The sequence below is a fragment of the Kwoniella newhampshirensis genome, chromosome 2 (genome assembly GCF_039105145.1).
Source record: "Kwoniella newhampshirensis strain CBS 13917 chromosome 2, whole genome shotgun sequence".
Classification (NCBI taxonomy): domain Eukaryota; kingdom Fungi; phylum Basidiomycota; class Tremellomycetes; order Tremellales; family Cryptococcaceae; genus Kwoniella; species Kwoniella newhampshirensis.
In genome coordinates, this window is record NC_089956.1 from 895,875 (window position 1) to 917,403 (window position 21,529).

The 21,529-nt window shown below is 51.6% G+C and overlaps 8 protein-coding genes across 8 annotated transcripts; 5 read left to right on the forward strand and 3 right to left on the reverse strand.

The window, feature by feature from the left end:
- Window positions 1-412: 412 nt before the first annotated feature.
- IAR55_001042 (uncharacterized protein) lies at window positions 413-5,910 on the forward strand (the record flags this gene model as incomplete). Its single annotated transcript, XM_066944172.1, has 14 exons — window positions 413-704; window positions 789-1,466; window positions 1,520-1,749; window positions 1,808-2,728; window positions 2,786-2,903; window positions 2,957-3,042; window positions 3,109-3,301; window positions 3,351-4,068; window positions 4,125-4,355; window positions 4,408-4,525; window positions 4,578-4,969; window positions 5,025-5,128; window positions 5,189-5,571; window positions 5,644-5,910. The coding sequence occupies 14 exons, from the start codon at window positions 413-415 to the stop codon at window positions 5,908-5,910; spliced, it is 4,731 nt and encodes a 1,576-aa protein (XP_066805373.1).
- Window positions 5,911-6,383: 473 nt separating this feature from the next.
- On the forward strand, window positions 6,384-8,514 carry IAR55_001043 (gamma-glutamyltransferase; the record flags this gene model as incomplete). The annotated part of the gene is made up of 7 exons (XM_066944173.1): window positions 6,384-6,614; window positions 6,729-6,926; window positions 7,037-7,298; window positions 7,348-7,526; window positions 7,595-7,752; window positions 7,813-8,024; window positions 8,087-8,514. 7 exons carry the CDS (start codon window positions 6,384-6,386, stop codon window positions 8,512-8,514), a joined length of 1,668 nt encoding a protein of 555 aa, XP_066805374.1.
- Window positions 8,515-10,582: 2,068 nt separating this feature from the next.
- On the forward strand, window positions 10,583-11,325 carry IAR55_001044 (uncharacterized protein; the record flags this gene model as incomplete). The annotated part of the gene is made up of 3 exons (XM_066944174.1): window positions 10,583-10,816; window positions 10,934-10,979; window positions 11,213-11,325. The coding sequence occupies 3 exons, from the start codon at window positions 10,583-10,585 to the stop codon at window positions 11,323-11,325; spliced, it is 393 nt and encodes a 130-aa protein (XP_066805375.1).
- A 272-nt stretch (window positions 11,326-11,597) lies between these two features.
- IAR55_001045 (mitochondrial 54S ribosomal protein mL44) lies at window positions 11,598-12,965 on the reverse strand (the record flags this gene model as incomplete). The annotated part of the gene is made up of 1 exon (XM_066944175.1): window positions 11,598-12,965. The coding sequence occupies one exon, from the start codon at window positions 12,963-12,965 to the stop codon at window positions 11,598-11,600; it is 1,368 nt and encodes a 455-aa protein (XP_066805376.1).
- Window positions 12,966-13,357: 392 nt separating this feature from the next.
- Window positions 13,358-14,173, forward strand: IAR55_001046 (uncharacterized protein; the record flags this gene model as incomplete). Its single annotated transcript, XM_066944176.1, has 3 exons — window positions 13,358-13,615; window positions 13,698-13,829; window positions 13,997-14,173. 3 exons carry the CDS (start codon window positions 13,358-13,360, stop codon window positions 14,171-14,173), a joined length of 567 nt encoding a protein of 188 aa, XP_066805377.1.
- A 366-nt stretch (window positions 14,174-14,539) lies between these two features.
- IAR55_001047 (uncharacterized protein) lies at window positions 14,540-15,560 on the reverse strand (the record flags this gene model as incomplete). Its single annotated transcript, XM_066944177.1, has 5 exons — window positions 14,540-14,782; window positions 14,877-15,027; window positions 15,135-15,208; window positions 15,274-15,363; window positions 15,501-15,560. The coding sequence occupies 5 exons, from the start codon at window positions 15,558-15,560 to the stop codon at window positions 14,540-14,542; spliced, it is 618 nt and encodes a 205-aa protein (XP_066805378.1).
- A 1,074-nt stretch (window positions 15,561-16,634) lies between these two features.
- Window positions 16,635-18,090, forward strand: IAR55_001048 (uncharacterized protein; the record flags this gene model as incomplete). Its single annotated transcript, XM_066944178.1, has 5 exons — window positions 16,635-16,698; window positions 16,831-17,046; window positions 17,249-17,330; window positions 17,494-17,667; window positions 17,811-18,090. 5 exons carry the CDS (start codon window positions 16,635-16,637, stop codon window positions 18,088-18,090), a joined length of 816 nt encoding a protein of 271 aa, XP_066805379.1.
- Window positions 18,091-18,686: 596 nt separating this feature from the next.
- Window positions 18,687-21,021, reverse strand: IAR55_001049 (uncharacterized protein; the record flags this gene model as incomplete). Its single annotated transcript, XM_066944179.1, has 11 exons — window positions 18,687-18,893; window positions 18,964-19,087; window positions 19,141-19,205; window positions 19,262-19,321; window positions 19,374-19,465; window positions 19,518-19,792; window positions 19,848-20,089; window positions 20,154-20,361; window positions 20,425-20,501; window positions 20,641-20,736; window positions 20,950-21,021. The coding sequence occupies 11 exons, from the start codon at window positions 21,019-21,021 to the stop codon at window positions 18,687-18,689; spliced, it is 1,518 nt and encodes a 505-aa protein (XP_066805380.1).
- Between the last annotated feature and the right edge of the window lie 508 nt (window positions 21,022-21,529).

Consider the following 21,529-nt stretch of genomic DNA (forward strand, 5'->3'; position numbering starts at 1 on the left):
AACAGTAGAGTTAGCTTGACTGTGCTGCTCCAGAGATATAAGTCGGAGAAGTCTAGGGATTGATATGTTGCGAGCAGGATATAGGTGAGAGTAGTCGTGAGCGACAGACAACCTTTTGGTGGAGGAAGCTTGCGCGTCTGCGATTGAATGCTTTGTACGCAACGTGGAAGATTAAATGGGTCACTCCAATATATGATGGTCCAAGTACAAGGTAGAGGGCACTTGTCACGTCCACGACTACTGTTCAGTTGACACGACATATCCATGTCGAAGGTTGTCTTCCCAACAACGATAATAACATCTCGTTCGTCTCATTCATATTGGGATTGATCAAGGGCGAAGATTTCCCCTTCCCTCACACGATACAGCTCCTTCGTCACCTCGTCCCGGACCCCCTTACCCCTTTTAGAACATGTCCTCATCCACCATGACCACCGACCTTCCTCCGATCACACTCCTGTTGCAGGAGGTACAAACCATCACCTCGTCAATGCGAAGGAATCAACGATGGGCATCGACCTCATCTTCTTCCTACGCTTCGTCGTCGAACGGCCTACCTACCTCGTTGAGATCTGGTAGGAACCCACAACGAGGTCTTGCTCGAGCTGGAAGTAAGAGAGGTAGAGGGAGCGGTGAGAGTGTGGATGAAGGGGATTTAATGGTTGGCTTCATCGAGCTGAGAAGAACACTGAGTGGCGTGAAAGGTGAGCTCGGAACTGCATGAGTCCGACGCCACGCCATGAGCTCTTCAGCTGATCTTACCTTCATACTGTGTTTCATGTAATCAGACATCACATCCGTGCCTCCCCTCGACCTCTGCGGACCTTTCCTAGCCCTCATCCGGTCACCGCTTACCTCGGGTCCAATCACCTCCCTCGCATTGGCATCACTACATTCGATGATCCTGGCCATTCTCCCTCTCTACCTGACTCCGCCCCCGGTCCTCACAGCCCCATCTACACAACTCCAATTAGCACTAGCGTATATCACCTCGGCTCTGTCCCAATGTAGATTCCCCAGTTCCTCACCTCAGCAAGACGAACTCGTCCTACTCCGGCTCCTCCGCGTCATCGAGGCTCTGGTAGCACCTCTCTCTATGTCGATGTCATCGAGCTCACAAGCGGTGGGATTAGGCTGCTTGCTAGATCAAATGGGCGACGAGAGTGTCTGTGAACTGCTGGAGGTTGGTCTAGGAATGTTGGCAAGGGCTAGACTGGGAGAGGGAGTGAGGAATTCAGCTCAGAGCTGCGTGCAGGATATCGTCAGAGCAGGGTTCAGAAGGCTGAAGAGTCTGACTACTGATGATGTGGAGAGGCTGTTGAGTGACAACAAAGAGATGACGAAGACTGGGGAGAAGGTACAGGCGAAGACGGTCGCAGAAGTCCAGCCTGACATCGATGGCACAGCGGAGGACAAGCAGCAAGAAGGAAAGGAGAAGGGAGTTGGTACGAGTACCAGTGGGCAAAGTAAGCGTGGTTCGCCTGTACATCTCCGCTTGGGCTGACCAGTGCCATTGTAGCTGAAGTCCATACACCCATGTTCACACCTTACGGGCTGCCAACCATTCTTGAACTCCTGCGAGTCCTTATAGCTCTGCTCAATCCGTCAGATCAAGCACACACCGACTCAATGAGGCTCTCAGCTTTGGCAATCCTGAATTCTGCGTTGGAAATAGGTGGCGCGAGCTTAGGGAACTGGCCGGAGCTGAGAGAAGGGGTCAGAGATGAAGGGTGTCGGTATCTCTTCCAGGTGAGGGTCGGAAAGGCCAGGCCATGAAGGAGAAAAAGCTGATGAGTCTACCTCGCAGCTTACTCGAGCCGATTCTCCTGCTTTACTTGCGCAATCTCTGCGTACCACTTCTACGCTGTTCTCCACACTCTTGCCTCACCTCAAGCTGCAACTGGAACTTTTCCTGTCCTATCTTATTGACCGACTGACGCCTCCGAATCCTCCGCCGTTCACGCCACATCTCCAACTCCGCCAAGACTCTTCATCGCGACCAGGGACCCCCAGTCTTGGTGGTTCCAAGCCTGATGGTCGCAGCACTCCTGTCAACGCCGAGCCTTCCTCTTCGATATCCGACTCCAACAGCGTTTCGTCTACTCCGAAACCTCTCAGTCACTTGCCGCCTGTTCCGAATGAGACGAAGGAGTTAATGTTGGACACCTTGACGCAGATTGCGTTGAGACCGAGCTTTATGGTGGATTGTTGGGTCAACTTCGACTGCTCGACCGAGAGCGAAGATCTCTTTCAGCGTTTGGTCTCCTTCTTGACAAGGGGTGTATACCCTTCTGCACCTCCCAGAACAGACGGATCCACCAACCTCTTCGAAGGTCTCGACAATGCGCAACTACTGTCTTTGGAAATCATATTGGTTTTCGTCAGTTCAATGGCGGACAGATTGGAGCAGGGTGACGAGCCTTGGCCTAGCGCTGGTCCTACACCGGACGACTTACATCATGCGAAATCTCGGAAAGGCGTATTACTAGAAGGGGCGACTTTGTTCAACAACAAGCCTAAGAAAGGCATTGCTTTCCTGGAACAACAAGGCATCATTGTCCCGGATCCTAGCGGTCCAGGTACAGATGAGGAGAGGAGAGATTTGGCTATTGCCAAATTTCTGAGACACTCAACTCGACTGGATAAAAGATTGCTGGGAGATTTCATATCCCGACCAGACCAGGTTGGCTTATTGAAAGCATTCATAGGGCTCTTTGACTTTAAAGGAGTGAGTCCAATTTCAGCTTCGCCAGTCAAGTCAGGCAAGAACTGATGTGGTCCGTAGAAATCAATCGCCGATGCCATGAGAGAATTGTTAGAAACTTTCAGACTGCCTGGGGAGTCGCATCCAATAGAGAGAATCACCGAGAACTTTGCGGAGCACTTTTTCTCTTTCCATCCCCGTAGGTTGACCCGCCGGTTCGCGCATTTGTATCGTTTGCTGACCATTGAGCAGCTGAGATTGCCGATCAAGACGCTGTACACATCCTGGCTTACTCCGTCATCATGCTCAACACAGATCAACACAATCCACAAAATAGGGTAGGTTCCATTTGTCGCCATCTCAGGGAATATCACTGGACTTCGCTGACGCTCGGACAAACATAGAAACGGATGACAATAGAGGACTACAAGAAGAATCTGCGAGGTGTCAATGGCGGGAAAGACTTTGATCCCGGATACCTGGCAGGAATTCATGAATCCATCAAAAAGCGGGAGATTATTTTGCCCGAAGAACATGCCGGTCAGCATGGTTTCGAATTCGCCTGGAAGCTCATGATGCAGAGATCTCGGACAGCAGGTAAGTCTTGCGTCTTTTCATTTCTACGAGATACTGAACCGGCTGCAAGGTCAAATGGTCATCTGCAACACTGCCACATTCGACGAACCGATGTTCCGCGTCGCATGGCGACCAGTGATCTCGGCTATCGCGTATGCTTTCACCATGTCAGCTTCAGATGAGCATGTCATTCAAAAGGCAATCACTGGTTTCCGACAATGTGCTTCTCTAGCAGGTCACTTCAAGCTTCCCGAAGTCTTCGATACGATAGTGCAGTCTCTTTCTAGCGCGACTGGTCTCCTGGACGATACCGAAGAAGGATACCAAATGGCCAATCACCCAGTATTGGAGAAGGAGAACCAATCGGTCACTGTGTCTCCGCTTTCCATTCGATTCGGCCAGAGTTATCGAAGTCAACTTGCTACTGTCGTCCTGTTCACTATTGCCAACGGCAACGGCAGCGCTATTCGCGAAGGATGGTTGCAGATTTTCGAAATGTTCCAGACTCTTTTCCTTCACTCCTTGCTCCCCGCACCGATGTTACAAATGGAAGATTTCTTGGCGGGGACTACAACAATCCCAATGAAGATTGCTACTCCCGCAGCTGCACCGGATCGCAGACCAGAAGGAGGTCTGCTGTCAACTTTATCGTCGTACCTGCTTAGTCCTTATGGAACAAGTGCCGAGGCATTGGTGGTCGAGACTAGCGATGGAGATGTGGAAAATACTTTGGTTGCGGTGGATTGTTTGTCGTCCTGCAAACTCGAAGAGCTTTACGCGGAGATCTTGTGAGTTCAGCAGACCAGCGCTGTAGCAAAGAGCGATCACTGAAACAAGTGCGCAGGAATCTGGACGCGGAAGCCTTGATTCCGGCATTGCAAGCTATCCGAACTCTTGCAGAGGCGCGAACTACTGGAAAGCTGCAACATCGTACAGAAGGTCGGGGAGAGACCGGCTCACCGATCCTCGCGCCAAGATTTGAGGGTCAACTACCTTATGACCCTGCATGTGTATTCCACCTCGAGATGATGGTCAGCCTAGCGAGCCGCAACAAGCAGAACATTTCGGAGACCTGGTTAGTTTTTCGCCGTTGAACATTAGTCGTGTAAAATTGACCACACTTTCAGGCCTATCATATTTGAGTATATCACAGCACTCCTGTCTTCGGCACAATCTTACAGCGTGCTTTTGATCGAGCGGGCTGTGGTTGGTCTGTTGCGACTCTGTCTGATCGTGTCCGAGACTGTGGGTGCTGTTACCTGACGGACATCCCTTCGGATGCTAATCTATCTATTAGCCTGATCTTCGAGACCAGCTTTACATCGCTCTCGACGTGCTCAGGAGTCTTCCATCCACAGTGCTCAACGCTGTCTCGGAACAGCTCATGGCCGGCGTCGCTCGTATTCTTGAGAAAGACACCACAGTCATCAAAAATCACACTGAATGGAACCTTGTGATCGCCTTATTCCGCGCTACAGTCGCCCACCCTGAAGCGTCGAAGGTCACCTTGGCCATCGTGCAAAAGATGGCGACATCTTCTAATGGATCCGGACGACCCGAATTGACACCAGATAACTATGCAGGAGTGGTCGCATTATTGGACGAGTTCGCAACTGCTGCGGGGGCAGCTGTCGCAGGGAGGCAACAGCAGCACAGACGATCCTCGTCTATCGGACCTCAAGCAACCTTGTGAGTAAATCGTTATCGACTCGTTATATCTGGCTGACCGTCGGAATCCTGAAAGGGGTCCAACTGTCGAGAGGGGTTTGACTGCACTGGACTCGTTGTACGAACTGAGGAACGTCATACCAGGCATGATGTCGACCAGCGGACTGGGCGAGCACGATGGTGAGCTCATCTGCTGTGTCGTTGTGTGTCTGAATAGCTGACAATCAATCTGATTCGCAGCGTTCAACGCCTTCTGGCTTCCTCCCTTACTCGTCATTGGCAAGCAATGTGTCAATGGGTGTCGAGATATCCGACAACGCGCTATGGCCTATCTCCAGCGATTGCTTCTCTCCCCTCAACTCCTTTCAGGCGACGAATCCGCTCTACCAACCATCTTCGACCGAGTCCTCTTCCCGGTACTTGAGGAGCTGCTTAAACCGCAAGTGTTTGAGCGCGATCCACATGGTATGGCGGACACAAGGTTAAAGGCGGCGACACTGCTATGTAAGATCTTCTTGCAGTACGTTGTGAGACTAGTGGAGAGCGGGTCAGCAGTGGAAGGATTGTTTGTGAGGGTGCTGGATAAGCTGGAGAGGTTCATGAGGGGAGAGAGGGACCTGCTGGTGAGTCAGCGGCGTCGGCATCGTGCTTCTGGTTGTGAAGTTTGGTGCAGATTACTGATAGCTGGAGTACAGAACGAAGCGGGCGAATCACTAAAGAATGTGGTTCTCGTCATGCATTCCTCGAATCTCCTTCTCCCACCTCCAGATCAAGGATCAGGGTTGGATGATACAAGATCAGCCGATCAGAAAGATCTATGGGCGAAGAGCTCAGAGAGGATCGAAAGGGTCCTACCCGGTTTCCTGAATGAAGCTATTCCACCACCTAGACCAACACAGGTGGTTCCTCAACTACCGCAAGTACCGCCGCAGGAGCAAGCGTCCGAGATCCGTGCAGAATGATTGATATGAGTGATACAAGGTGAAATCAGAGTGGAGGAATGAAATGCAGAAGTGATACGTCGTATGACAAGTGATACGTCGTATGACATACTCGTAGATTTGAATTGTAGCGAGCAACTTCATGCATCATCATTTGGACATAGACAGCGCGTTTGGAAGAGATACCCCACTGGGTTTTTCTTTCGATCTCACCCGTTGCCAACGAAGAGAGAATCGCAGACGATCTCCCAGATTGATTATGAACAGTGTTCATTCGCAGAAGCTATCGGAAAAGACCCCGGACCTTTCCGCTCTTTTTGGCTTATCGCACAATTCCGCTGAACGGAGTTGTTCTTTCTGTATTTCTCTCGCTATCGTACTTAAATTAACAGAGAATCATGTGAATAGATCGCACACCCCTCACTCCACCTCTCCTCATCGTCAAAAGCTAAGCTTGGAAGCAGACCGAAATTCGCCCGACAAACAACTCATCCATGACCGTACCCGTGCTCTCCGGAGCAGTATGCAGCGAGCAGATCCGAGCTTCAGAGATCGGTACTTCCATCTTAGCAGCTGGCGGTAATGCCGCCGACGCTATCATAGCGACCATCATCGCTGTCAATACGCTCGCTCCGTTCCACTCGGATATCGGGGGTGGGGGATTTGCGATCATACGGACGACTAGCGGGGACGTTGATAGTCTTGATTTCAGACATACGGCACCTGTAAGTCAAGTTGGATCCCAATGTTAGCTGGAGTTCTTCCCCACGCACCAGAGTCTGTAACTCTCTGGCAGGGATTCCCCTGTACATGTGCAGCTGATCACAAGTGTATCTTAGGCCGCTGCAAGCTCTGAGTTCTACAAGAACCCAGAAGTATCGACTGCCGTGGGAGGTGCAGCCGTAGCTGTTCCAGGGGAGATCAGAGGTTTGGAAGCTTTGCATCAGAAGTATGGCAGATTGGAGTGGAGGAAACTGTTCGAACCGTCGATCAAACTAGCGGAAGAGGGGTGCGAAGTCAGGGGAGATCTGTATGATGTGAGTGACTGATTCCTCGTATTGCACCGTTGGCCCTGTCCAGGCTACGCGACATCATGAATTCCGCGCTATGCTGTGCTCACACGACGCCACATCTTGTATTCACCTAGTTCCTCACGAAAGAATGTGTGCCTCCTTCGTCGCCCAATCTCGCCGGATCTTGGATGGAGAAAGATCCGATGTACGCATCTCTGTTCCACAACGGTCAAGCTCTCCCTATCGGTTCTACTTGGAAGAGACCCGAGTATGCGCGAACGTTGGAGAGGATCGCACGAGAGGGCGCGGACGCGTTTTACCATGGAGAGATCGCGGAGGCGATCGTCAATGCTGTCAAGGAGCGAGGAGGTTTGATGACCGTTGAAGATCTGAGAAGTGAGTAGGAGCAAGCTTGCAAACCGGGACAAGGCTCATGTCGTGTCAGATTACCGAGTCAATTGGAATACTCCGCTATCTGTCAAGTACAGAGATTACACCCTATGGGCACCGCCTGCTCCTGCTTCTGGTGCTATCTGGCTTTCCGCCATGGGCATGTTATCGACCTTCGAACCAGCGGGCGCAGGGACCGTTACCGACCTGCATCGTCTGACCGAGGCTTTACGAGTGAGTACAGTCATCGACTGAAATGACGATCTCTCACGCGGCGACATCCAACATATCTTCATTGCTAGCTCGCATACGGTCAAAGAACTGCACTGGGTGATCCAGCATTTGTACCGGGTTTAGAGGAGAAACAGCTTTCGTGGCTCGAATCTCAAGCTCTTGCCAAGCGAGCCAAGATGATCTCGGATGACAAAACCCACAATCCAGACTATTATAAACCGCCAAAGTGAGTCATTCCTTGTATTCTATTTGTTGACGTCTAGCTCACCCTTTTTCTCCCTTGAAGGGTGGAGATCGTGAATGATCACGGGACTTCCAACATCACGGTGGCAGACTCTGAAGGACTCGTCATCTCCATCACTACGACGGTCGGACTCAACTGGGGATCACATATCATGGTCCCTGGCTTCGGGATGGTCTTGAATGATTCCATGGACGATTTCTCAGTCGAGGGTCGGCCCAATGGTACAGGTTACGAACCGCAAGTCGCCAACTATGGTGAGTATTTGGCAGGTATTGGTGTTACAGGGGTGGGAAGCTGATACCGGAGTCATGTTCAGTGTATGGTGGGAAACGACCTCTCAGCTCGAGTTGCCCTTACATCGTGGTCGACTCGACGGGCAAAGTCGTCTTGTCGGGCGGTGCAGCAGGAGGAAGTACCATCATCTCATGTAATGTTCAAGTGGCACGAAACATACTTGATTACGACATGTCGGCAGCCGAAGCTCTACGTGCCAACAGATTACACAATCAGATTTTACCGAATTGGAGTGAAGTGGAGAAAAGCTCGACTCACCAGGGCATCACGGTGGATGGGTTCAGCGAAGAACAAGGCAAAGGTCTCGAAGAGAAGGGACACGTACTCAAGTGGGTGGATAAGAACAGGAGTACACCTTGTGCTATCAAGTTCCTCTCGGGAGGTGGTTGGGAACCACAAGGTGATCCGAGGAAACATGACTCTGGAGGCAGTGTCTTCCAACAAGCATAGACAAGTAGAGAGCGGTCATCACAACGTCGCTGTTAAGCTGACCTTGAGGTATGCATGTGACCAACCAATTATACACAATCTAACTCTTTTATATGTAAAGCTTGTGAACAACGCGTCACTCTTGAAGTTCCCATGCGCAAGTATCCGTACCGCAAAGCAGACCTCTCCGTCCTTCACTCCGTGTCATTGTTGCCATTGTCTTCTCGGTCAGCGTCACATGCGCTTTCCCCGTCACTCTCTCTGTTTGAACCAGCCAGTACACGGTGCTTCGACGGACACTCACTCCTTCTTGTCTCTAAACTTCCACGCTGATAGTTTATCGATCGGCCCAAGGCCATCGAATCAGCAGGACTGCGCATGGAAAGGGGGTTGAGGGGGAGGGTATCGCTGTAGAGAAATGGTACAAGGGTAGGAGGAACCGATCCTGACTCCTGTGCCCCTGCGAGCATCTCGGCGATGAAAGGGAGAGATTGGTGCGGAGCCTGTAGGGAGGAAGGGGGGTGCAGCCGACGTCGGAGGCATGAAGGTGAATGTTGAACCCGATTGACTCGCGTCCGACGCGGAGGATCCGGACCAAGGATTCACGAGTTCGGCGTGATTCACAGAAGACTGTGAAGTTGGTAAGGACGTGTTGACCTCGCCCCCGACATCCGTCTCTTTGTCCACGACTGGAGACACGGGCTGATGCACGGCCTGTAAGGCAGAGTGAGAGGAGATGAAAGAGGAGGCACAGGAGGAGGCAGGAGACGAGACAGGAAAGGAGACAGATGAGACGGCTGCGGAAATCCGCCTGTTTTGGGGAAACGCTGAGGGCCTTCTCGAGGGGCTGTTTGCACTCCCGCCACTTGACGGCTGCCGACTGAACCCTTCGACCAGAACGGCGAGAGCTTTAGGAATCATGGATACACTTACTCGCCATGACTCGACGAGTATCGAGTTCTTCGTCGACCTAGCGTGCGAAGACCACGATATGTTCAAGCTCTTTCCTTCAGTCAACCATCTTCGATTCGATCCCCTATCCCTTCGGGTCTTCGACCTTTCGCATTCGTTACTCATACCCGGAATCCGGCTTCGACCATCGCGCATACCCCAGCCTGAACCACATGACAATCGTCCAATCCTCCGGAATGGACACATGCACATGTTGAACGTCACTGCCTGGCTCATATGTTTCGACTTCCTGCTGAAAGGTCGCCCTCAAGGGCCCGATGCGATCACGAGTTACCGGTGGCAAACTACTGCGCTGTCCCAATTTTTTGTTACCCACCTGATCCCTCGATTCATGAGCCTCACTTATGTGTGTGACCCAGCGAGTACATGGTCCCCAAATTCGACTGCAGCGGACTCACACTCGAGATTTACCTTGTCGCCCCGCTCCCCCGCCCCCCCCCCCCCCCTTCCACGTCCCATATTCACAACGGATCAGTGAGTTGGCGTTCAACATCGTTCACATTCTCGACGGCCAACTCCATCGATTTCGAGCCTTCGGTTCCGAGACCGATCTAACGATCGTCGTCGAGGACCCGGACATTGTCAAAAAGCTCGTCCTTCGTCGCTTGAGGCTTGGTCAAGTCGACGATGCAAGGTATAGGCGTCGCGTCGAGCGTGACCTGGAGATGGGACATGCGCCGCTGTGGGAGGAGATAGACGAACGACACGCAGAGCAGTGGGAGTTGTTCTTGTTCTTCGAAATCACACACAGGCTGCAGAGGTAGACGAGAGTAATGGGACGGCGCAGGAGATGGGGATGGAATGGGATCACGGCCGGATGGGATGGCGGGGAACCCCTCTGAACAAAGGAGAGACACGGAAGGACGGTGATGAATGACGGTATGACATCGTTGTATATAGGCTGTATGCACAGGATATAGTGGGGAGACACAGTGTGCAGCGTGTGAGAAGAGTGTGGAAAGCGAACTCTTAGAGTGGTCGTAGGTACGTTACAATGCCTCATCGCCACGTGGGTGATCCGTGCGCACCCTTCATGATCAACAGAAGACAATCAACTCGTCTCCAGCATTGCTTTTCATCAATTGCTAATCCTATCCTATCCTATCCCATTCCTACCATGCCCGGCACAGACTCGCAATCGCATTCGCAGCCTCAGACCAGGTCGAACGGACCAAGTACAACGACAAACTCCTCCACGTCAGCTCTCGTCCCCTCCACCTCGTCCACCAAACGACTCTCCACATTCAATCATAAGCCCAACGCGTCTTCGCCCGCTAGAACGCCCGGTGGTCCTGTGGGAGGAGTCGGCGCTGCTAAAGAGGTCATCAGTCCCGGAGAACTGTGTGGCTTCGTGAGTGTCTCATGCTGCGCTGTCTTCCTCAGTCTAAGCACTATTCACATGCGAAGCAGGGTTGGTATTGGACCAAGGAGCTGATCTGTTTTGTGATCTGATCTGCGCGATGAACAGGTCGATACTCTGTTAGCCCAACTGGAGACCAGGTTCGATGAGATGAGTGAGCAGGTCCTGTGAGTGCTGTCTGCTTTGTATCGGTGCAGGAAGAGTTCACTGACGCATCGTTATCGAAAAAGAGGTCGAAGTATGTCTTTGCCCTTTCAGACATCGTCTCAACTCTTCCTCGACCGTTCTTCACCCTTTCCACAAATTGCAACTTCCGCCTTGTCAAATTCGCGACTGTCACGTCTCACCCTTGTTCAACCCGCTGATTATGTTCGTACATCTATCTAGTGGACGAGATGTCAAATCGTATCGATCATCTCGAGACTGCCATCCAAGATCTGATGCATGGCGATATCGAATCAAATACTGTCTCACCATCGCCGACTCCCGTCAAACGATAGCTGTGCTGAACGATTTGAAGCAAGCAGATCTAAGAAGACTGTGATATGGACATGTTGTACTTTGGTAAGTCGACTTATGCTTCATCTCCGTCACGACGTTTCACACTCATTGTGATCACTCGATCTAGAATGTGGTCATACCCAATCAAGCAGCTGCTGAAAGGCATAGCTTCTCCCATGATTGTCGATACATGGACGGAGTTCCGCCAAGCGGCTGAAGACTATCATTGAGACTTGGGATGATGTGTATGCATATGTGCACGTCAGTCTACCTATATCTTCCGTCTGACACCACTACTCTCAGCGATAGCTTCTCTCCCTCCCCAAGCCAGACCTTGGAACTCTCCCTCGGTATCGCCACTGGAGACTTTACCTCCGCTGAGCAACTTGAGCTCATGAGCTGAAGTCGGTAAACCTTCTCCGTATTCTCCAATCTTCGTCCCTAGTCCCTTGCCTTCACTTCCGCCCAGCATGACCGCCAACTCTTGATCGCCTCTGACAAGATATAGACTGAGCAAAGCGTTGACAGCTGCGCGGTGTTCTGCCATCGCTTTACTTGATCCGTGACCTTCTGCAAGTTTGATTCCTGAAGGAAGGAAAAGCCCAATGAGGAACAGAGGCGATTGAGAGGCGATACCGGTCGACGCGAGAAGACGTGATTCGATGATTCCCGCATTGGATGAGGCGGGGACACCGGCGGAGGAGAGATGCGTGGAGATGACTGATGTGAGGACGTGCATGGGGTTCTTGAATGAGAAGAGGGTGGAGAGGTCGAGGGATCGTGAGAGGAAATGGGCATGGACGAATGCTCGAGCTGCGTGAATGCCTTGTTCTTGATAGATCAGACCGACAAAAGCTCTGACCGTTGAAGCGACCACTGATTCAAAACCTTCTCTCTTTCCATTCCTCCTATCCCCACTGATAGCACCTGCGTCCTCTCCGTTGTTGTCCTTCGTCGCGATCGTGGAGACGAATTTCTCAAATCTCCTTCCTACCGGAACTTTTTCCGGACCTTTTGCAACATCATTCTCTCTCCTATCTTTCCAAGCTTTCTCCATCATACTCGTCCTACTCCATCTGACACTCACGCCCGCAGACTGCGATCCCGCCCCGTAGCCAGGCAACGGGGAGTTTCCGCCTCCTTGTGCGGAGACACCGAGTTCTCGCGCGACGGAGAGGAGAGCCGCAGGACCGACGAAGGCGGTGATGGCGTTTTGAAGGGCGAAAGTAGGCAGGAGCGGATATAGGGTTGATAGATGTTCAGAGGCGAATAAGCCCAACAAGGAATTACCCAGCGTCGAGAGGAGCTCGTTGTTCTCTGTTGTTTCGGATGAAGATGATGGTGTGTCTTCCAGATCGGAAATGTAGGATGGATGGGTGAGACATGCGACAAGCGCAGAATGAAGAGTTGTAGAAGGTGGAAGGGAAAGTCGAGAGAGTAACGCGGAGAGCGCAGTAGGGGGAGGAACGACCGATGGTGTGGGCTTGGATGAGACGAGCACAGGAGCGGTCATGTGCAGACTTCGTGAGGAAGGGGATGAAGGGGCGAATCGACGTCGAGCGAGCCGACGAGTCAGAGCGGGCGGAAAGACAGATCGGACAGATCGGACAGTCAGGAGTGAGGGAGCACCGGCGACCATAGTGTGCGTGTATTGTTTTGCGCCGATCTGGCAGGACGCAAGAGGAAGGGGTGTTTGGTTGGAATGGACCACAAGATGTCTGAGTATCGACCGCTGCTGCTGCTGTTGCTGCCTCGAAAAAGTCAAAGTAGCGATCCATTCACCTCTGACGTGGGATTTATTTTATCTGCCACATTCTGATCCCGCTGATAACCTCCCAAGGTATTCCAGATCAGCACGTGCTGAGCTCGTCACCTCGTCAACCTCGATTCTTCCGAATCTCCCTCGTCTTCAAAAGACATCTTCCGTCTGCGACTCTATATCCAATGAGACGATAGTCAGTCCCATCAGCCTTGCCCTGCCAGCCGAGAATTTCAAGCAGCCTTCATTCACCCTTCGTAGTCTGGTCCAACATGTCTTTTGCACGAACATCCCTTCGATCGCTTCGTTCCGCCACTCTCCTTTCCCTCCGACCTCCTATCACTCTCTCCTCCGCGGCCCCTTCCAAGGTCGTTGCCATCACCCCTCTTCGTACTTTCGCTTCTGGGTCGCCATTGCGAATGGTCGTCTCATCCGTTCGATATGATGCCAAGCCTTCGAGATCTGCTTGGGCTAAAAACCCAATCATCAAATACGAAGAACTAAAACCGTTGACTCAGCAACCTACTGATGTGAGTTTTGGTCGTATACAACCGGCCATTCATCAGACTCTGCAAGCTCTGCCGTACATCTGCTGACGTTTGTGCCGCACAGGACGTCCTCGTCATCGACGTTAGAGAACCTGACGAGGTCGCTCTTGGCTCTATCCCATCTGCTGTCAATCTTCCTCTCTCAAGGTTGAAGGATGCCTTGGACAGGGGATTCAACGCTGGTGATTTCCAAAAGGTATGTTCACTGCTACGCATGTTTCATGAGAGTGCACGTTTGCTGATCGTATCGTTTCTTACCACTCTCTTCCGCCCCTCCCTTTCGAACCACCGCTTGTTTGGCAAACCGCTCCGACTGGCTTCACTATCCTTTCTCCGGACTTTACACGGGAAATCATCACACAGGAATTCGCATTCTCCAAACCCACCTATGACCAAAACATCATCTTCTTCTGTCGATCTGGCAAACGATCTGCCAACGCCGCCGAATTAGCAAGCGAGAGGGGTTACCCCAATATTCGGAATTACCAAGGAAGTTGGCTGGACTGGAGCAAGCGAGAGGGTGAGGACAAGGACGATTAGGGGACTGGTCATTGTCCCCTCCACTCAGATGGTCGTAGCGGGAGTACGTGTCACTCTGGTCGAGGATGAAGAAGACAAGAAGCAAAGGAAATGGGTAGGATCCTACTCAGTCCAAGATAGGTATTACGGAATGCAACAACGCAATGCAACTGATCGTCAAACCCTGCGTCGATTCAAACATCATATTATACTGATCGTTAAGTCTTCTGTTATACCTATACTCACTCGATCCTAAGCGTTCAGCCGTCTCGTCATTAGCGGAGTATCTCGTGTATATTCATCGTTGACAGAATCATGACTTCCCACCTCCATCACCTGTCTATCTGATCGTCCTTGTCTGTCGCATTAGGTCGATTCTCTCCAAATTTACGCCCTCACAGCTGTAGTGGTATGAGTTGTAGTCGTGGTGTTCCTATAACGTCTCTCTGTGAACCAACCAATCACGACAAGTGGGATCGCCGCGAGATACAACAACCATCCGATGATGACGAGGACGAAGGCGGCGCCATAGTGAGGTCGGAGCGTGTCTTGGTTGAATCGGTGATGAGCGAGACCGAAGACGATGACGACGAGTAGGAAAGAGATGGTAGCGAGGAGAGTTGTGAAGAGCTGTTTAGGGAGGGTACACCGAAAAGAGGGTCAGGGGACCAACAGAGGTCAGTGGGTAGTTCTGTGAATATCAAGACAGTGTGACACCACTTACGGTGAGGAAGAAACTGCACGCTCCTGATCTGAGGTCTGAAGCAGAGTGGAGAAGCGAGAAGAAAGCGAATGTGCCGAAACCGGCGGTGAGGGCCACGAGGATGAGGGCCCCAACGGCATGTTCGTGTGGAATCCAACGTCCGAACTCGTATCTGCCGAAATGGACATCAGTGCATGGACATTATAGCAGTCACGGAACACAATACTCGACGTGCGAGATTGTGTGAGACGCCAGAGAGTCGAGATGAGCTTTACTCACCCGACATGCCTATAACACTCTCTCCCGCCAATACCCGTCAAAGGGCCATCAGCACACCAGCCAAAGTTGCCCCACTGTAACGTGTCAGGTCAAGTCATTCCCTATGTATTCGAATGCACGGAAATGAGCAGACACTGACTCTGACGTCGTTCTCCCTCGTGTGGATGTAATGGATGTGCTTGATGAACGGGGTGGAGAAGGCTGAAAGCCAGAAGAAAAGGGTCGCGATCTGCGACGAGATGCATCAGTCTCGGCGTCCACGCAAGAAGAGGAAGAGCAAAGTTTAATGAACAACAAGTTAAGGTAGGGATGGAATGATCGGGGAGAAGGAGCGTGTGAGAGAGGACCGAAGTGTATGATACTCACGAAGACAGCAGTCGCGGCGAGAGTCAATGACAGTGGCGATTGTCGAGTACGGTATGCCATTGTTGTGAAGAGTGAAACAGATGGGTCCAAGTCGATGGAGTGTAATCGCTCTCGCTGCTCTGAGTGCGTTTTCTGCTTTGACAAACTATCGTGGGATAGAGAGATGAGAACGAGTAGAAGACGGACGTGAAAAAGATCTGCTTATATATATATATATATCTTTCCTTTCCCTTTCCCCGTCAGAGTGCTTGCTCGTCTTACCCAATGACGTCTGTGAGGACTCGAATGACCACCGAGCAGTGGCGTCGTCAAAGGAGAAGAACCTTCCAGTCTCCCAACAAGAGGTGATGCGCGTGACGTCAGTCGTGTGTACATACCATGTAAGAACGGGTCCGTGCGTCGAGGCAAGGAGGATGCGTTTCACATTTCAATCAGTACCTCCTGTCTGCGAGGAGACAAGAGGCGTGTATCCCATGCTCAATCGACATTGTTGTGCATTGACCATACACTCCTCGTATCGGAAATGATACGAGGGGGTTGGCGCAGGCATGTATGTTCGAGATTGACTTTCCGCGATGAGATGATGGGATGGGAAAGAAGCAAGCTACATGAGATGCGGACCTCGGTGGGTTAATCACTGACTTGGCCGCTTTACGAGGGATTGGATTGATTCAGATATAGATCCGATCCCTCACATCGGCTCCACTCCATGCCGCGATCACCAGCATCGAAGAGGGCATGCATGAAGCTGAGAACGACATCAACGATCACGATGCTTGAAGACAAGAGAACCACTTCTCTCTCTCTCTCGAGAAAGGTCAAGCTGCCCCGCCACTCACGATTGTTACGACGTGAATTCCCGGATATCGCCGTCGAGGACAGAGATGAGTTACAGTAGATTTGGTTCCGCGTTGTCAGTCTGGTAGAGCGGTGTGACGTATTTCATTCATCATGACGAGCAGAGTGTTTGATGAGATGGACACATTTCGCAGGCATGTCATCGCATTGTTGCTGACACTACTCTGTAGCATTCGTCAAGTCCAGAGTCCATCTCATCATCTCTTCAATCTTTGTTGATCTTATACCATCAAATACACCCCTGACCTGACCTATACATCCACGACCACCACCACGATGCCAGCTGTCGATCCCCATTATCTGTGGGCCATGGGTCATGGTATCATGCTTCTTTCAGCGGGTCAGTCGACATTCACACCTTTTCATCATCTTCTCCCCCTGTTCTTCCTCTTCCTCCTCCTCTCGTGTCACCTATCAATGCGGGGTCCGAGGTGATCCGTCACAGAAAGAGGCGCTGACACGCGCTACGCAGGATACATCATGCTCCAAACAGTCTTTTTCAGACCGACACCCACCAAGACCTACAAACTCGCGTATACCGGCGCTTTACTCTCGTACTCTATCGTGGTGTTCAAGTCCCTGGGCAGACCTCAAGCGAACGCAGCTTGGATAAGAAGAGCTTTGCCAGATGAGAATGTGCAATATGCTATCCTGGCGTTCTATTGGTGGATCTCAAAACCGGTCAATGGTGAGTCCTGTTCTCCACCTACACCGGAAAGGCTTGCACGAGGTCGAACAACAGCATGGTCCTTCACATGGGGGACAAGTGAAGAGGCAAGCATTGGTGGTGTAGGGCCGTACAAGATGAAAGACACAGATTGAAGCGGAACGAGAGCGGGCGTCGTTTTGGCTCATCTCCGAAGGCTGACACCTCGTACCACCTTTGACAGTCTCCATCCTCCCGTTTGCGACATTCTCCCTCTTTCACTGTCTCACCTTCCTCCGAACCAACATCATCCCGAAACTCGTCCCGTATGTTGTTTCCTTTTATTCCGCGGCAGTGAGATGCATACTGACACTCTACACTCGACACTCTCGCCCTTCCTCTTTCCTCCGCCCCTGAACACTCTCATTCCTCGAATTCCAACCATCATTATCTTTCGAACCCACAACCTCTCCGTCATTCCACTCACAGTGCTCCCCCACCGCAAGCGGCTGGCTCTCAACAAGCACAACGACCTCCCGCATTGCTCGAGACTGTGTCAAGGCGGATCCAAGTCTGGGTCAAGGTCAACTACGATGTGGCCATGCGATTCGTGGCTTACTGCGAGATCCTGATCATGGCTAGATTGGTCTTGGGAGTGGTCACGTGAGTGCTAACCGGTGACCTTCGTATTCTGGTCCGAATATCCCTCGATGTCGTCCTACTTTTCGAACGACATGACATGACCGAACCGGATTCGCAAAACTACCCACCCTGTGAAGACACAACGCTGACAATATTCTATCTAGCTTCCGAACCTCCGTGATCGCACCCATCTTCATGATTCATTTCATCCGACTCCGATACCACGCTTCCCCCTTCACGCGAACCGCCGTCGACACCATCACAGTCTACATCGACAACTTCGCCACGGGCAAGGGACCCGCGGTGCAGAATGGATGGAATACGATCAAGAGGATCATCGGGGCTTGGGGCGGTCAGGGCCTTCTGAGAAATGGAGCGGCGGGAGGAGGCACCGGTCAAGCTGCCGGTCCTGGTGCGCAAGGCGCAGCTGCTGCGAGAAGGTAGAGATGTGGTTCAGCGTCACTCCTGTGTGATCTGTGTGTGTGTGAGAGGAAGTGGCAGAGAAGGTCTCGTCAGGCAAAAGGCAAGGAATTCGGGATGCGAGGAACGGAATGGAATGGGAGGAGGAGGAGACGAAGTGAACGCGCGGAACTTGAGGATGTAGGCTAGAGAGGGAGGAAGATGGACGAATAGCGAATGAATAGGGTGTAGTTCAGTAATGGTTGTGGTTGGGGGAGACGTACGACAGTATATGGAATGCAGATGTTTGAATTGTTCACACCGCGTTTCCGTTCATGCTCGAATAAGAACATGTCCGGCAGATGCTCATATCCTATCTATCGTTCGGAAGAAGCAGATTCAATAAATCACAGGTCGTCAGTGTCCTAGGGATAGCAAGATACGGATGGAACTGCACGATCAAGCTGACTCAAGCTGATACCGCTATCATAATCATCAGAGGCAAATGATAGGACATGCATGATCCACTGGGAACCTTTATACATCAAGCGTACTGTACGTGAAATGGATTTTCAACTCGACTCGACTCGATACAAGTACCCCTCCCTGCTTCCTCCCCTTCGCAAACACCCGCTAACCTCTTAATGGTCGATGATGGAGAGGTTACCGGTAATCAACTTGTTCTCGAGGTTGGTGCCGTCGGGAATCATGATTTTGTTGCCCTCAGTAGCGACGATGATACAAGTACCGGCCAGTCGGACACCCTTGCCGAACCAGACATCTCCAGCGACGGTCAAGTGATCGAGCTCTGTGATGTTGGGAATGGACTTGAATCGCTTCTCGAAGTTCTATTATCGGATATCGATATCGAAGCTCGATCAGCTGATGGTCTCGCTGATATCGTAACTTGTAACTCACCGCAACCTTCTTGAACTGATCGCCAAGCTTGACAACCGGTGTACCACCGAACTCTCGTGACTTGTCCATTGTCAAGACACCGTGCTCGAGGTTGTAGAGCTTCGACTTGATCAACATCAAATCTCTATAAGAGTCGTCAGCAGGCGCACCGATCCGGGTTCACGGTGTTGTACTCACGATGAGGACTTGACAGGCAAGAATCGTGATCGAGGAACGTTGATACCGATGGCACTGTCAAAGTGCTGGACAAGCAATTTGTCAGCTGGACTGATTAAAACACCAGCACTCCTAAGCTCACCTTGATGGCAGCACCAATGGCAGTCTCGAGTTGGATGACAGCTTGTCCGGCGTCGGTCACCTTGAATACACTTTAGCACTAGTGTCAAGAGTGGAACCAAAACTAAACCCACCTTGTTGTTGACAATGATCTCGAGGTTGAGGGCATCCTCATCCATGATCCTCTTGATTGCTCGCAAGTTACACCAGATGTTGTTGGTGTTGACTGCAGGTCTATGTCAGCACGAAATCGTCACGGACTAACACGAAAAACTCACAGATCTTGAACTTTCGGGTGCTGCAGAACTCGTCCAAGTGGTCCTTGGGGACTTGGGCGACTTCGAGAAGTCTGGCCTTGCCCTCGTAGTCGATAATGGTACCACCCTTGACATCGGCCTTGGTCTTGTCAGTGACCTCCATGACGTACTCAGCCTGAGCATCAATCATGGTTTGCATGATGTTGAGGTCAACAACGGCACCAAGGTTATCAACGTTAGAAATGAAGATGTACTCCTTTCCGGCAGCGATGAGCTTCTCGAGGAGACCGGAGTTGCTGCGTATGTATGATGTCAGCTGGACAGGCGAAACGCCATGGACTAGGAACTCACGTCAAAGCATCGAAAATGTCACCGTGTCCGGGAGGGTACCAGTGGGACTTGTCGCTGGCAGCCTCCTGGGGGCACGGGAGGAGAGACTCCTTATCAACACGGGGGTATCGTGATTGGTTGAAGGTGAGGATGTTGATGTTGTGGTTCTGGTACTTTTGGATGATCCTGGCTGTGTCGTCGTCGGTGTTGAACGAGTTCATGAGGATGAAAGGAACGTTGACGCCGTATTTCTCGTTCAAGTGCTGTGTGACGGCGAAACCACCTCAGCCTCCGGAGCTGAGATTGAGAGTATGGGCTTAGACTCACCTCGATTTGTCTGACACTGAGATCCAAGAAAGTCATACCCTCCCTGACCTCGATGATAGATTTGGGACCAACGCAACCCATAGTGGTACCGAGACCACCGTTGAGCTTGAGGACCGCGAGCTTGTTGAGGATGGAGGGGTCAACACCGTCAAGAACCTTGTAAGGTCGGACCTGTTCGGGTTTAGGAGAGTTGATCTTCTCCCAGTCGCTACGAGCAATCCCTTCGCGTCAGCGGATTTTTCGTCAGGAAAAGCAGTACTGAAAGACGCACAGCTTCTCGCCCTTTGCTCGCTCGGTCAGGAATCGGTTGAACAGCAAGAAGAATGATTGCATCTCAGCCTCGAAGATCTGGTGCAGGACATACCGTCAGCCGCTCTGCTCTTTTCCATCGGGGTCGACGATGCATCGTTCCGCACCAACGTGCGTGACCAAAAGGGACGTCCGTAGACGCGTATAGAAGGCCAAATACGAGCAGACCAATACTCACCTTCTTCTTGGCTGGGTCCTGAACACCCGCCACCATCCTGTTGAGCTCATTCCTCATGGTCTTGGCCGCAACGCCGGTAGTGGCGGATTTGAAGTCCTGTAGAGGTTGAAAGGGAGTCGGAGCGAGTCAAGTGGGGAGCAGTAAGAGAAGGTGGGGGAGGGGGAGGGGGAGGGGGAGGGGGAATAATGCTGGTCAGCAAGGTCGTTCACCTTGGAGCAGAACAAGAGACACCCCGAACTGATTCATGTCGAACCCAATATGGAGATGCGATGGACCGGACCGGACCTATGACTGTGAGAGAACACGTACCATTGCAGAGTGACCTCTCTGACGAGCAGAGGATTGGAGATCCTTCTTTCCAGGTTCTGAGAGAGTGGCCATTTTGTGATCTGTGTGTATGAAGGAATGTGGATTTTATACTGGTGGGAGGGGTAAGAATGGAAGACAGAAGAAGAAAGAGATGATGATGTGGAAGGTAAGTGAGAGATGTGTGGGGTCGAAAAGTGACTAATAACAGAGCAGGTGGAGATGAAAGAAGGGGAGTGAAGCGGGTATTGGAGGTGGTGGTGGTGGTTGGTTGGTTGGTGCTGGTTTTCTCCCTTTTGGCAGAGAGAGAGGGCAGCATGACGCGCGACGCACCCCGCTCCCTGCTCCGCTTGAGATTTTCAGGGTCCCGGTTTACGTAAAATTTCCATTGTCGGCTCTGGACATGTTCAATTGAAAATCATGCTCAAGTTGGCTTGTTGTAAATGATGTACATGTACGTATATTCCTCCGCACTGCTACCACCGCCACCATTACTGGCCAGCATTTGGACAGTTCATACAAGTCATCTGTACCACGGGAATGAGCAACGGTCCAGACTCTGCGAAATGTGATTCTGGTTTCT